General features: G+C 37.1%; 1 protein-coding gene across 1 annotated transcript in view; it reads right to left on the reverse strand.

Moving 5' to 3' along the window:
- LOC136872730 (ral guanine nucleotide dissociation stimulator-like 1) overlaps positions 1-16,841 on the reverse strand; it is a 528,038-nt gene that overhangs the window by 16,794 nt on the left and 494,403 nt on the right. The window contains exons 5-7 of the mRNA XM_067146557.2: positions 12,259-12,440; positions 8,502-8,635; positions 6,730-6,942 (exon numbers count right to left, since the gene is read on the reverse strand). Of these exons, the coding sequence (XP_067002658.2) occupies positions 6,730-6,942; positions 8,502-8,635; positions 12,259-12,440 (529 nt within the window). The remainder of the gene's footprint in view (positions 1-6,729; positions 6,943-8,501; positions 8,636-12,258; positions 12,441-16,841) is intronic.

The raw sequence follows: 16,841 nt of genomic DNA on the forward strand, positions 1-16,841 counted from the left end.
GCTTTGTTTAATTTATTCTGTTATGCCAAGCTGGTTTTTCATTGAGATTATAAGTTATGATTTCTCCTAAATACTTAAATTTATCAACAGTTTTGATTTCCTGCCCATCAATTGTTATTTTATTTACCAGTGGGAGATGTGTAAACATGATCTCAGTTTTTTCAAAGGATATTGTAAAACCTATTTTTTGTGCTATTTCCTGTAGAGATTTAATTTGGTGTTGAGTTTCCTAAACATTGTTAGGCAATAGAGCAAGGTCATCAGCACGTCCTAAGTCTGGCTCCATGGCTAAATGGTCAGCATGCTGGCCTCTGGCCACAGGGGTCCCGGGTTCAATTCCTGGCAGGGTCATGAATTTTAACCATAATTGGTTAATTCCGCTGGCACTGGGGCTGGGTGTATGTGACGTCTTCATCATCATTTCATCCTCGTCACGACGCGCGGGTCGCCTACGGGAGTCAAATCAAAAGACCTGCATATGGCGAGCCGAACTTGTCCTTGGGCACTCCCGGCACTAAAAAAAGCCATAGGCAATTTCATTTTTTTCAGCACGTCCTAAACAGTTTAAACTTAAATTTTGTTTGCAGCTCCCCACTTTTATGTTCTTTGGGTTGACCTTGTACCATTCCCTTATTATAAATTCTAATGCAGGATTAAATAGTAATGGTGATAAACAGTCTCCTTGTCTTAAACCTGTTTTAATCAAAATGGTTCAGAAACCTCTCTTCTAAACTTTACTTTTGATATGGTTTTAGTTTAAAGTAAGTTCTAACAGTTTAATTAATTTAGAATGAAGTCCAAAATTCTGTAAAATTGTTAACATTGAAGGTCTATGTATACAATCATATGCCTTCTTAAAGTCAACAATTGTTATTACTATAGGTTTGTTTTGTTTCCTGTAGTATGCCATTATTAATTTTATAGTGATCTGTTCAGCACAACTTCTCCAGGGTCTAAAGCCTCCTCGGTATTCTCCTAACTCTTTTTCTAGCTGATCTTGAATCCTTCCATGTAAGATCTTGAAAAAAATCTTGTATGTGCAGTCCAAGATAGACAATCCTCTATAATTATCCAGATTGCTCTTATCTCCTTTTTTATGAAGAGGGTGTATTAAGGCTGTTGTCCAATGTGCTGGAAATTGTTCAGTGATCTAAATTTTTGTTAAAGCCATGTGGAAGGAAATCTGAATCGTATTACTTGAATATTTCCACATCTCTACAAAAACCTGGTCTTCTCCACATGCCTTATAATTTTTAAGTTATTTTAGTGCTCTTTCTAATTCTTGAAATGTTGGAGGGTCTGTGTTATTAAATTTGGTTTTTATTGGAGTATTCATATTAATTTGTAATAGTTCCTTAGGTTCTTCACAGTTCAAAAGTTTACTGAATGTTTTTGCCATATTCTCAGCATTTTCACTACTGCTATGTACCATTTTTCCATTTTCATCTTTCAACATTAATGTAGGAGGAGCATATTTCTGTTGTTGTCTTCCAAAAATTTTATAATAGTCTCTTTTTAATTTCGTGTGGCTATTTCTAGCCGAGTGCAGCCCTTGTAAGGCAGACCCTCCGATGAGGGTGGGCGGCATCTGCCATGTAGGTAACTGCGTGTTAATGTGGTGGAGGATAGTGTTATGTGTAGTGTGTGAGTTGCAGGGATGTTGGGGACAGCACAAACACCCAGCCTCCGGGCCATTAGAATTAACCAATGAAGGTTAAAATCCCCGACCTGGCTGGGAATCGAACCCGGGACCCTCTGAACCGAAGGCCAGTATGCTGACCATTCAGCCAATGAGTCGGACATAATAGTCTCTAAAATTGGTGTTATGATAATTAACTTCAATGGAGTTAATTATATCTTTATGAAATTCTCTCTTAATTTTTCTAATATTTGGCGAGAATTTCTTCCTGATATTAAGGTTGATAGCATTTCTTCTGATTTATGGGTTTGGAACTTTAACCATGCCTGATGTCTCTCTTTATGAATTTCATCACATTCTGTCATCCACCAGGTATGTTTTTCAAGAGGGTTCAATGGAGCTAAATTTTCAGCTTGTTTTTTGAGAACTGGGATCAATTTTTCGAGGCTGTCTGTCAGTTTTATTGTTTGCATGACTTCCTTATATTTGTCATTTTTTATTAACGGGTATGGGTCATAATCCCACTTTACTTTATTAGTTTTGATATTCTTCTTCTTTAGTGGTGTGAATTTAAGTTTAATTTTGACAATGTAATGATCAGAACCAGTATTTATTCCTCTTAATACTTTTACATTATAAATTTCCTTATGGAAAAATGTATACTTACAAACATAGTCTAGCTGCCATTCCCCTTTCCTTCAATCAGGATGCTTCCAATTTTTAAGCTTGTTTGGTTTCTTTTTGAAATATGTTGATTTAGATAAAGGTTATGCTCTCTGCAAAGTTCAACAAGTCGCTGGCCATTCTTGTTCATAAATTTATGTGGAACCCATTTTCCAATTATATCTCTATACTTATTTTTCTCTTCCCAATTGTCCATTAAAGTCCCCTAATTAAATTTTAACATTAATTTTATTTACTTTGTTTATGATGTGTTCAAGGAGATCCCAAAGTTTATCCACTTCTTTCTTTCTTTGTGTTAGACAATGTTTTTCATGGGCATTTATTTTTGTATAAATTTTGTTTGATGTTTTAAAGGTGAGAGTTGCAATTCTTGGTGATATTGCTTGAAAATCAATTATAGAATCTATTATTTTTAAATTCACTATAAATCCTGTTCCAAATTGGGGACAATGATTCTTAACTCCTCGGTCAGGTATCCCATTATAAATTCTATAACCTTGTGATTCAAAAGGTTCTTCTATCGTGTTTCTCATTTCTTGAAGGCCCACTGTTAAAATTTTTTGTTTATCTAATTCATCTGTAAAAGTCCCAAGTCTTCGAATTTTACAGAGAGAATTAATATTGTGTGTTGCAATGTAGTTAATTGTTGATGTTTAATCCTCTTAAGTTTAGTTGGTTGCAAATGCTCTGACTCATTGCTGTCTCTCAGTTGGCTACCCACTGAATCCAAAGTAGCCTTCTCTTGAAGCCTGATTGGAAAGGACCATGGAATTATTTTCCTAAAAGACTTTGTCATGTTGACTATCGAAGGTAATGAACCTTAAGTGGATCAAGCTCCGATTTACAAATATGGTTGTTAACCACAGAGGTTGTTTTGTGTTTGGTCCGCGAGAGCTATTTTATTTTGCTCAAGTCCACTGGCAAGCCGGTGAGGACACCCCTATCCGCCACATGGGATGCGCCACGTCGGATCATCACCTCTGCACCTGCTATGACACCGTAATAGGTTGGTGGAAAAATTGTATATAATAACTGTTTTGTTTAAATCTTCCACAATATTTACATTAAAAGTTTAAGTTTTACTGTGCCTGTTTCCCAGGGGCTGCCACTCTAATTTCTAATTTTGTTCCTATCTGTACATTTTTACGAAGCTTTTTTTTTTGCTAGTGGCTTTACGTCGCACCAACACAGATAGGTCTTAAAGCGACGATTGGATAGGAAAGGCCTAGGAGTTGGAAGGAAGTGGCCATGGCCTTAATTAAGGTACAGCCCCAGCATTTGCCTGGTGTGAAAATGGGAAACCATGGAAAACCATCTTCAGGGCTGCCGACAGTGGGATTCGAACCCACTATCTCCCGGATGCAAGCTCACAGCCGCGTGCTCCTAACCACACGGCCAACTCGCCCGGTTTTACGAAGCTTGGATACAAAGGTGAGATCAGCAGGAAGGAAGATAGTGCTGGAGATAGACGGCCAGCTCATCCTTGAGATACATCTTTCCTGCAGAATATCAAAGTGGTTTACTCTCATCGTAACTGCACCAGTCACCTGCAACGTTTGGACCTTGGTATTATTCATTCTGTGAGAGTGAAGTACAGGAAGACCCTGGTTCACAGAGCTATTTCTTTCCTCGAAAGAAATTCAGAAATTAAATTGAATATACTCCAAGCCATGTGTACGTTTGCAGCAGCATGGCAACTAGTCACAACGGACACTATACAAAACTGCTTTGGGCATGCAGGTTTTAGTGCCATTTCAGAAGTTTTTAATGAAGAAGATGGTACTGATGACATTGGGGAAGATTGGGGCATTGTATCAAAGGACTCGAGTGCCACAACATTACAAGAAATTGTTACTTGTGATGATGATATATCCTAACCTCAGCACCACAGATGGATGTGACAATGACCTTTGTAACAATGAAAAAAGACAAAGTCCTGAAGAGGAAGAAGAAGAAAATCCAGCACAACCAACTTTTGGAGCAGCAGTGGAGAGACTGGATATTGTCCGCCGGTACTTCTTCAACGTTGATGAAAACCACATGAACAGTTTCAACCAAATTGAGAAAAAAACTTCTTTCCGTGAGACATCTGGGCAAGAGGAAGCAAACTACTGTACTGGACTATTTCAGAAAGTGAAGGTTAATATGCTTATTCTCATGGTTCTCATGCTCTATTTTTCACAAATCTCTTTAAGATCATGTTAGGCCTCTGTTCCTTCAAGTTAAAATTGCAAGGGAGTAATACCTATTTCTCTTTTCCTCGCTGCAGGTTGTGCTCCCAATGGTCTACTATGGAATTTGTTACATCTGCTATTTTGTAAATATTTTTAGTATTTCTTAATATGCTCACTTATTATTTCTTGACATTACATTAGTTAAAGACAAAAATGTATCATTATTTCTTGTGATATATAGCCTATTTTCTTTGAAACCCTTTTTGAGGAAGAAATATCACCCTCCTCCCCCCACCCTGAGATTCATTAAAAAGGGGTTCTACTGTATATAACTTACTATCCAGGAAAAAATATTATGGGGCTAAGACTCCCCTAGCATCTCCAGGGCAGGGGGTGACATGTAAAAATGATCAAAAACGACCGATTAGTGTCAAATCCATAGCTTTTGGGGTCGGTGAGTTTATTGTGATACTCTAGATGCCATCTAAGTCCAAGTTCAGCCTCCATCGACATGGGCGTTGAGAAGAGGTAAAAGAAAAATGCCCAAAATGACAGCGATTAGTGTTGAATCCACAGTTTTTGGGGTCGCAAGGCTGATTTGTGTCAGTCCCAGTGCGAGTTGGGATAATGTACATAGGCCTACATCATATCTATAGCATGACATGTAAATACATACACTTTTATTATTTATTTGAAAGAATCATATACTTCCCAGACAATCTGGTTTATCTAAGGACAAAGTTTAATGCAAAACTAAATAATCTCAAACTTAAACTTAAAATCATACACATAATAACAACTCTAAATCTTCAAAATAGTTCCTAAAACATCAATCAACGTCACAATAAAGAAATCTACAAAAATTCACTTCAAACAGGTAATATAAATCCAAAAAGTAAACATTCATAAAAGTACCTAATTAGAGCCAGGTACTACACCTAGTTTTAAATAAAGGAAAGGTAACAAAAGAGAGCATTTTATGGAAATACTTACTTGAAGTGATCTGTACACATCTAAATTTGTTGTCAACTATTGATGGTTGAAGATATGATACACCAGTTACATTACTAAACAAAATTATGTTATTAACAGATGTACCTGTGCTTCACTATGGAATTCTCAGAAAGACTGACTTTATAGTTTCCCCAATTAAAGTCAACATAGATCATTACAATGACGCCAGTAGGAATGTAGCAATTAAAAGCAATGTTATCCTATAAAATACTCAATCAAATGAAAAAGTGCACATTTTCTCACTTTTAACGAACAGTACTACGCTGCTGATTTAACAGTCCAAAGTTCCAGTGCTGGAATGACTAGGAAGCAGACAGCCGCAAACACTCCTCTGTCATGATTCCATTAAATGTACATGCTCATGCTAATCAGTGCCTCAGAGTAGGGATTCAATAGTGTGTTACGTAACAGTAGTATCAGAAAATTTATGAACCAGAGGAAAGGAATGGCACGCTAAAGAAGAAAGATCTAACTCCCCAGCTACTTCGGCCAATATTTAAGCAGGCTGTTATACTCAGGACGTAGCAGTAATTCCATCTATCGGAGATGAGTGGCAGCAGAAGGCACAAAGGACATCACAACAAACAATGGTCAATGTAATGTTATTGTTGATCAGATTTATGAGCTTCCTACATTGTAGGCCTTCACATTTAGTTTTCTTTTGACTCTATGATATTAGGGCATCTTATAAAATTATAAAATTATATATAGTGTAGACTGTAGTTCCTTATTCCTCGACTTTGCATTACAGATTTTCATTAAAATCTTTTTACCTATTTTCTCGTGACTCGGCACTGATATGGACTTAGCAACAAAAAGTCAAATTCATGAATATGTCTGTTATCATAGCCAGTATGGTAAAAATGTATAAGACATAAATGATCAGAAATTTAATACTATATAACTGCCATTTCACTCAGCATGAATAAAATGATTTATGGCCTAGACTGTAGCGACTTATACCCCGACTTTACATACCGATTTTCATTAAATTTACTTCAGCCGTTTTCTCATGATGCGCGTACAGACAGACAGACAGACAGACAGACAGACAGACAGACAGACAGACAGACAGACAGACATTACAGGAAATTAAAAAGTGCATTTCCTTGTTACTGGGGACATGACCGATACTGAATTACAATTATTTTAAAATTCTGAGCAATGTACAGACAGAACTCTTATTTTATATATACAAATTATTATCTCTTTTATTACCTGTGCGATATCGATCCAGGTAGCAATGACTCGAGCTCTCTCGCTGGGCCTCATGTCTGGTTCCATCAGAACGGTACTGATGACCCGAAGAGACACTGCATTAAACTGGTTCACAGTGGCCAGCACTGTGGCAGCCTCATGACTGCGGTTTTTGTCTCGTCGAGACCAAATGGCACCAAGGCATTGATGAGGAACAAGCTTCTTAAACAGCTCCTATTTATAAAAAAATAAGAGATAATGAAACTGTTACTAATGAAAAAGTGATTAAGTATTGGAAAGGAGCAAACAAACTTACAACTTATAAACTTATATTACCCCATTTGGTATTCTTTTCTCCTTTATAATTGGTCCTGTGTTTATTATCTTTTACCACCTGCATTTATCTTAAGTTTCTTCCCTTTATCCTGTATTTATCTGGCTTTATTCGCATCCTACACTTCCCGCATCAAGGCTGAAGATCTGTCAGGATGGTTCATCAAGGAGTGTTGATGCCCACCCTCCTGATGAAAATGCAAAGCAGAAACAAGCTTGTTGGGGGCTGAGAATAAATGGATTGAAAATGTGGGACGATTGAGAGAGCCCATCCATCTGAAGACGGCAGTATATTGTCCTTTTGCGTTTTTATGTCTGTGCTTGTCTCTCCTTCCATTGCTCTCTCTTCCCATACTGCCTGATCATTGTGCTCGTCTTAATGTGTGTTCTTATTCATGTTTCTATATCTCTAATTATGACTAAATACAGTGATGAGCCAGTCAAATTATCTCTACCTTAGATCAATCCAAACAGATAAAACCAAGCAGCCTATTTTTTACTTGTTTCATCAAATGCTTTTTCGTCTTCATTAAAACTCTAACAACCATCTGTCTAACAACTGGACATGTTTGCCTTAACTGGATATTCAGGTTCAAATGAGGATCTTCTCATTACCTAATCATGATAAGCCTACAACAACTAATTATTCATTTGTCAATCCAAACGTTGGCACCCAAATGGAGCAATAAAATTGGCCTAAATCAGTCCTGTTGTGACTTCTAATATTGTGTAACACTGTTACTAAAAATATTTTTCCTCCCTTTCTTAATAATTCATCTCCTCTATGTCCCATAATATAAAAGACATATCTTTATTATGCAATTAATATTTATACAAATACCGGAATATCTGAACTTTGCAAGTCAAAATAATTATTACTGTTTTTCTGTCATCACGAGTCATCTGGGCACCAGGGCTACAACTGACAAATAAAAGATCATTGTTTCTGAGCTCAGTATGTCGAGGTCCCTGAAAAATGTTTTACTTTAAACCTGAATTTCTATTCCAGGCCGAAAAATTATGTTATTAGTCCTTATAAATCAAAAGTTTTTCTTTGTTTCTTAAACACAAAGCTAGAAAGACTCAGGTACAAATAGTTACCAAAAGATACATAATACAAACGGAGAGAACATTCATTATTGCGCGATGGTTCTTGGCTGCTCTTCTTTTTTGTCAGCTACATTTTTATCATATAATTTGATGTTTTTCCTAATTGTGTCCACAATTCACAATTAACTTCTAAAAATAGTATTATTAAATGGGAAACCAGTTAGTTAGTTAGCTAGCTGGTTATTAGTCATTCATTCATTCATTCACTTGTATCAAACACTAAACAAAACACTGAAGAGTAAGGAATACTTGATGAGACTAATGGGCTAATGTTGTCAAAACTTACATTGCTTTGTAGACAATAAACCATGGCTGATTCACCAGTGTATCATAACAATTAAAACTCTTACCATGTCCATTCTTGTGAGCTGCTCTGCAAAATGTCTTTCTGGCACATCAGGAAAATGATAAAGCTGAGGTGAGTTTCCATTTGCAATAGCTGGATGGAAATAGAGGCTGCCGGTGGGATAATCTGTACAGGAATCTGCAGGAGAAAGATATTTTTTTAGTTAATATGCTACAACAACTAATCAATTTCAGTAATGGTTGCAAAGATAAAACAATTATGATGAAATATTATGAAAGAAAAATTTATTTGGTGAAACATGTAAAACAAAAGAGAGAAAAATCCTGGATGGGCATAAATAAAACTTCAGGGCCATGTTAGGCTGCTAAAAATGCTGCATCAAAGATTTTCTGTTTAATACGATGAGAATGAATGACAATTTCCAACCATGCAAAGAATGTAAAATTATTCAATGAAGCAATGTAGACATTGCAACCTTAGGGAGTGAAGTATAAGGAAGTTTTTACTATGGCAAATGCATGCTTTAGAACTTGAATGGTAGCATACACTGTTATTCGTTATCCTAAAATTATTTGAATTTTGTATGTGTTGTCCATGAATTACACTGAATATGAGGAGAAATTCAATAAATCCTAATATGTTCATTTTAATTATTGATGAAAAAATTGTTCATTAAAAAAATCCACTTCTAATGCCCATAATGACATTTGGGTAAACTTGACTTAGCACAGTAAAGCATATACGTTTTTTTACGACTGGCTTTATGTTGCATGGATAGATAGGTTTTATGGCGACAATGCAACAGGAAATGGCTATGAGTGGGAAGGAAATGGCCATGGCCTTTATTAAGGTACGGATGGTGTGAAAATGAGAAACCATAGAAAACCATTTTCAAGGCTGCAGATAATGGAGTTCGAACTCACTACCTGCCGAATGCAAGCTCACAGCTGCGCGACCCTATCCGCATGGCCAACTCGCTCGGTATAAAGCATATACTAAGGGATGAACACTATATTAGGAATGAACATGTTGGATGAAGGTGTTTTTGCATCATTTTTATTACAGTGCGGAGAGGGGTTGGGGGGTGTGCATATGTAGCGAATAGGAAAGTATACAAGTTATGTAAGAGTTAAATGGACTCTGTTATAGATAATAAGAGAAGCACAGGTAACCAAGAAGATGACGGTCACTCTATACTAAATTACTTCAAGGTACGAGTCAGTGAAATGCTAGATTAAAATGCTCTCTTTGTTGGTTGACAGAATGAAAGATGGAAGTCATAATAGCCTATAAGGCAACTGGATACTTGTAAGAAAATTACTTTCAGTCAGGGCTCTTTCTTTATATATATGTTTAATAGGGAATGCTAGAGGACGCACAACTCTAAACCATTAGGGTCCAAAAGAAGGAAAATATAGTATTTCCCTCATTTAAAAAATCCATGGCTTATATGTGGACACTCATCAATGTGTTCATAAACAGGGGAATGTCCATTTTCCATTTTCTCAAATGAATCTGATTATCACACACATACAAGAGCTTCTCTATACCTCTACTGTCACCAATCTCCTGTTTATCAATTTCGTTGGCCCTACACTGCAGCAATTTAAAGCTATGATTTATATAAACTCCTGGTTTGTGAAACACAGGCATCTTTCAACCACTACAAAGAGTACAGAAAGAAGGCATGATGACTAGGCATCGGAAGTTTAGGGGTATGCCTATTTTGTTTGAACGTATATATTGAAAGGCTGGTAGTAGATATGTCCAAATTATTACAAATAAAGCCTTCTGGTGAAATTTTATCTTGCCTATTATTTTCCTTTCTGCCATTTGTCCTGATTTGTTTTTATATGAACAATTTTTTGCTTTTTAAAATAAATATTTGAGTACTCTCTTAACAGTTTTAAAATATTTCTGAGTTTGAAACTAAGAATTGGCAGTTCTTTTTAGTATCTATAGATTTGGGACACACTGTTGCAATGGAATATGTTTGGGTTTTGCTACCTGACCTTAATCCTTGTACGTGCTGGCCACAGTGAACATCCCACTTTCACACAGTTCGCTACCTGCCACCGTTACTTTCTTTGACCATGTTGACCAGCATGAACATCCCAGTTTCACACAGTCTTGAATTATTATTGTCAGGGTGTAGTTTTGTGGTGAAAAATGCCAAAATTCAAAACATCTAAAACTTCTTTTTATTGTCAATTGGTAGCAGAATTTCTTGGTTTTACTACTGAGGAAATATTATAGTGTGCCAGTGTTGCAACAAAGTGGTAAGTTTCTGAACAAGCACATTTTGGTTTCCAATTAATTAATTCTTGGTTAATTAATTCTTTAATTAACCAAAAATTTTAAATAAATAGCACTAATTGTGAACACATTTTCTGAGACAGAAACACAATGTGTGTTCCAAGAGAAAGGTCTGAAATAGGATTTGGCATACGTGACCTGTTGCACGGAAAGGAACTTACAGTCGTATTTTTTCATTCTGTGGATTGTTGTGGTTCTAAAATTGGCATAAGATACTGAGCATTTTGAAAAAGAGTTCATGCTTCTAGGTATTGCTATTAAGAAAATCTTATTTTGAGAAAATCATAATTACTCATTTTCTTTCCAATTGTACAAAGTTTTCATGACATCAAGTGGCAAAGACTCGAACTGCCGTGTAACTTAATTTATTAAGAAGACCCATAGGCAGCGCAAGAAAGGAAAACATAGAAATGCAATTTTTACACCACAGACACAGCTCTGCTGTAAAATTTCCATTGGCGACTTTGGGTCCTTTTCCATGCAAGGGGTCACATGTATTGATGCACATTTCACTTTTGTAGCAGATACTGTTCAATAACTGGAGACTAGTAATATGTTGTTTTGTAAATCCATGTCACTGTTTTTGGCTGAAAAAAGAATTAGAAGGTACTTGTGGCAAATATGCAACTCAAACATCTGAAAAACTAAAATATGTTTTGTTAAGGCTATGAAACCATTGATTTCATTTATAATGTGCCAATTAGGAATGCTGGTGAATTTCCTGAGAGGTTTAATGTTGAAAGGATAGCACTATATGCTTTTCAAAAGTATGTTCCAGTCACATCAGTGCATGTTGGGAGATCTTTTCTCAGCATATAAACTGATTTGTCCAATAAGCATGACAGAAGTCTGTCTGTTAATCTTGAAAAGCTGCTTGTTGTTTATTGTAATTTAAATTATGGACGTGACAATATAGACGAGTAAGTGCAAATAAAAGAAGTCTGTGGGAGAAATAACTAATTATCCAGTTTTTCAGTGTCTTTTTATGGTTAGTAAAGATACTTTTCTGCATTTATTTCATGAATGATTAATGAACAAAGACAATTGCATCTATTTTCATAAAACAACAAATGTGTGGAAGTGAATGGTTTATTTAGCTGTGATTATGAATACTGACTTTTTGAGTGCAGTTGTGTTATGAGAGCTATTTTGTATTTTTTTTTGTTTTTTTGCGCAATATAATTTCAATGCCGTTTATTGGCCTATTTTCCCATTTTCGGTGCCTTAACTTCCGATGCCTAGTGCTGGTGGTTTGTGGAATATCAGATGAGAGTACCTCTAAACCTTTACTTAGAAAAAGAGCCCTGCTTGCAATAAATATCTCAGTAGAAGGTAGAATGAGCCTATTTCATTGCTGTTATACAATAAAAGCCAACTGCATTTAAATTGTGATCTAGTTCCCAACACTGCTTTCCAAATAAAGTGAATATTTTTCTAATAACAAGTGATAAAAAAAATACTTTGAGGTTTCTACCTTCACTTACCAAGTAACTGATCTTCTCTGTTGAACCTGTCAAGCCGATGTCTGACTTTGACCTCAAGCTCTGACTCTGGAAGATGTTGCTGACAGAAATAAAGTAACTGATGCAGGGTTGGATGTGTTGGAGGATCACGGAAGTCTTCAGGATACGAGTCCAACCACACATGTAAAGCAAGGATCAGAGTCCTACAAGACATAAAATAAATATTTACCTAAAAAAGAACAGTGCCATAGGCATAGAATGGAAAGAAACATCTGAGAATATTTCCCAGACATAAGAAATTTTTTTCATTATGATGTAATAAAGCAAACTTTAATCTGTTACCCTTAGCAATTAAAAAATAGGACTATTGACAGAAGTGGATTTTTAAAAAATAATCATGGGTAAACAGTTTAATTCACTCCAAAAGCTACTGGATTTTAAGTGAAATATTTGTTCATTTGGAGTAACATACCTGCTCATTTCTGATATTTAATGTACATTCGCTCAAAGAAAGAATGCGTTCATGGTATTGTGCAAGTTCCTCGCTGATACACTTCTAAGAAACAACAGAACCTATAGATATACTGTTTGTTGTGGGTATCTGCAGGGTTTGTATCTTCATGAGAGGTGAATTTTGAATTTTGATAATAATTAAAATTAAGTCTGATAAAATACTGAATGCAAACAACATACTAAACCATGTACTCATTCTTCTTTTGAGTGACAATACCATTAACTTTCTGGTATAATTATATATCATTTTGTTTTAGTATTTCCACATCTATAAACACATTCTAATATTTTTATTTATTCTATATCTCCTTGCCAATCAGCATCACTGTCAATGATAACAAGAGACTCCCATCCATACAGTGACAAATGCATATATTTCATAAAGAAATATTTAAGCTATATAAATATCACTCATAAAGGAAAAATATTGTATGTTACATAAGAATAAAAAGACTTCACGCACTTGTGAATAAATTCGTAATTTGCTCTATTATAGCATAAATAACTATTTCTTCCCCTTCTCTCCCACCTTCCCACATTTATGTGGTTTTGATGACCACCGAGGCTTGGCTGGAGGTTTATGACAGATGTCCTTACCATCACTTGGCTGGAACACTACAATAGTTTCCCTCTCTATTACAGGCCACAGAATATTGAATTATATATTGTAAGCTATTATGATACATCACTATAATGTGTATATTTGCTCAGATCAGTGAGTTTTCAAATGCTTTCTGAACCCCACTGATATTTGATGTAATGTAGCTATCTCAAGGGTAAAATTGTACAATGGTTTTTCTCATAAGTGAGAATGACAAAAATAGTACAACCTTCTTGCCTAATGGTGCAATAAACTATCCTGTAATGTATCCTAAAACACTCATCTGCAAGCAGAATTACTCACCACGAAGGAGCCATTTCAGGGGCAATAAAGTGGGTACAGGCACAGGGCATGTTGGTATAAAGAAAACTTCAAAATATTGTACCACACCAAACATTTATTGGAGGGTAACAAATGCACTTAGTATGGTGTTGGACCACCCGTACTACCGAGACAGATGACAGACGGCAATACAGTAGGGCATGGAGCCATGCAGATGTCAGATGTTCTCCTGAGAAATTTCCTCCTAAAGCTGGTGCAACTGCCCCTCCAAATCTGTCATAGTTCCCAATGGCCAAAGTTGCCATCCAATTTAGTTTCAATGGACAAGAGATCTAATGGATAAGAGATCTGAACAATTTGCTGGCCAGGGAAGCACACTGACATCATGAACGCAGGCCAATGATACCCGTGGTGTGTAACCGGACATTATCCTGCTGAAAAAGGGTTGTCGAGCTGCTACAGGAAGGGAAGCAAGGTGGTTGCAGAATTTCCTGGATGTACTGCTGCGTTGCCAGGGTTCCTTCAATCAGCCAGTGGGGAGTGGGTATCATAGGAAATGGCATTCTACAACACAACACTTCTTGTTGGGGCAGTGTGCCACTTTGAAATGAAGTGTGAATCAATGTGCTGGCCAGGATGTCTCCAGACTCTTAATTCAGTGTTCATCTGTATCCAGACAGAACCATGATTCATTACTAAACGCAACTCATTGCCAATCCACAAGCTGCTTTCAAACATACTCAACAATTCTCAGGTCATAATGGCAGGTGTCATAAGGGATGCCCCAATGACAGATCCTGCTCTGGATGAAGTATTGGTGAACACAGGCGTATTCTCAGCTACGGTAACATGTCTCTGGAAAGTATGCATCAATGCTTGTGGAATGCTTAGAGTCTGTCGCATGAGGATATGATCCTCCCTGCCGGTGGTCCACTGGGGTTAACCTGAGCCTTCGCTAAGAGTGTGCACCCTCACATTCCCACTGCATCCAACACTGAAACACAGTGTAATCAGAATGGTTCAAGTGGCGAGAAATGTCCAACCTGCTCCTCTTAGTCCGACGATGTGGCCTCTTTCAAGCTCATCTAGTTGGTCAATGGCTTGTTAAATATAACGTCTGGGCATGGTGCATGTTCACTCGACTTATCTCTGTGGGTCACACTAAGAAACACTCTTGTATCTATGAATGAGGGAGGGACATGAATGCCCCATAGTGGCACACTCGCACAAGCAGTATTGAACACAAATGAGACACTTCAACTTTCAAAATACTCTGCACCAACCTTTACTGTGCTCACGTGATTTGTTCTTGGTATGCTTTTCATTATTTGCAAATGATTGTATTTTCAAAATGTATCTTGGAGATGTAAAAGAGATCCAAGGAATAGGATATGAAAATTAGTATTTCCAAGATTAAAGTGATGCCAGTTACAAAGAAACCTAAGAGGATTGAATGTCATGTAGGAAAAACAAAACTTGAAAAGGTGGATCCCTGTTGGTGCTTAGGATGTGTATTTTCCCAGGATGGTAGACAGCGTAGTACATAAAATTGAAACAAGGTGAAGCAAAGCTAATGCAGTTACAATCATCAATATTCTATAAGAAAGAAGACAAAATTATCCTTACATCAGTCTGTTATCAGGGAGATAGTGGGTTCAAACCCTGCTGTCGGCAGCTCTGAAAATGGCTTTTCATCGTTTTCCATATCCACACCAGGCAAATGCTGGGACTGTACCTTAATTAAGGCCACGGTCACTTCTTTCCCACTCCTATATCATCGTTGCCATTAGACCTATCCGTGTTGGTGCAACGAAAAGAAAATTGTAAAAATATGTCTGTTTACAGATTGACTTTTATGTAAGGGAGTGAATGTTGAATGGATTCAGGATATCTTATTCATAAGTTGAAATTAACAGACAAGAAAGTAGCAAGAATTATTTCAGGTACAAAATGGTGGGAACAATGGCAGGAGGGCATGCCTACTTAGAGTTAGGAGGTAAAGACTAGATTAGAATGAACTCAATGGATGAAGTAGAGATTAGAGTGTATATACTGGCTTAGATGGTGGGGTCATGTGAGGCAAATGGAGGAGAAGAGATGAAATAGGAAAATAATGAAGAGTAAGAGAACCTAAGAAAGACCAAGGCAACCATGGTTAGACTTTATTTGTAATGATTTAAAGATGAGAGATGTGGAACTAAAAGAGATCACAAAGCTAGCTGCAGACAGAGGATTGTGGAGGTGCCCAGTTCATTTACAGAGGCTTGGAGACAGAATGTTGAAAGGCACAACATTCTATGATAATAATAATAATAATAATAATAATAATAATAATAATAATAATAATAATAATAATAATAATAATAATAATAACAACAACAACAACAACATTATTGGATTTACATCCCACTAACTACTTTTACAGTTTTTGGAGACGCCAAGGTGCCAGATTATTATCCTGCAGGAGTTGTTTTACGTGCCATTAAATCTACCGGCACAGGGTTGACATATTGTTTGAGCACCTTCAAATACCACCAGATGGAGCCAGAGTCTATAACAATTTTGTACCTGTATGTATGTATGTATGTATGTATGTATGTATCAGTGGCGTATCCTGGAATCTCCACTGAGGCATGCAACTAGTAACCATGCAGTTAACACAATGTATTAAGTAAATTTCAATTCTACTCACCCTACTTACATGTAGGTGAACTCGAGCCAAACAGTTTTACTGTAAGTTTCTGGATTGAACGTGCATACACAATTCTTGTTTTCTGTTTTTAAATTTACGAGGGTCCGCCTCTGTGGTGTATTGGTTAGTGTGATTAGCTGCCAACCCCGGAGGCCCGGGTTCGATTCCTGGCTCTGCCGCGAAATTTGAAAAGTGGTACGAGGGCTGGAACGGGGTCCACTCAGCCTCGGGAGGTCAACTGAGTAGAGGCGGGTTCGATTCCCACGTCAGCCATCCTTGAAGGGGTTTTCCGTGGTTTCCCACTTCTCCTCCAGGCAAATGCCGGGATGGTACCTAACTTCAGGCCACAGCCGCTTCCTTCCCTCTTCCTTGTCTATCCCTTCCAATCTTCCCATCCCCCGCAAGGCCCCTGTTCAGCATAGCAGGTGAGACAGCCTGGGCGAGGTGCTGGTCATCCTCCACAGTTGTATCCCTCGACCCAGAGTCCAAAGCTCCAGTACACTGTCCTTGAGGCGG

This window comes from Anabrus simplex, chromosome 4 (assembly GCF_040414725.1).
Source record: "Anabrus simplex isolate iqAnaSimp1 chromosome 4, ASM4041472v1, whole genome shotgun sequence".
In the NCBI taxonomy this organism is placed as follows: Eukaryota; Metazoa; Arthropoda; class Insecta; order Orthoptera; family Tettigoniidae; genus Anabrus; species Anabrus simplex.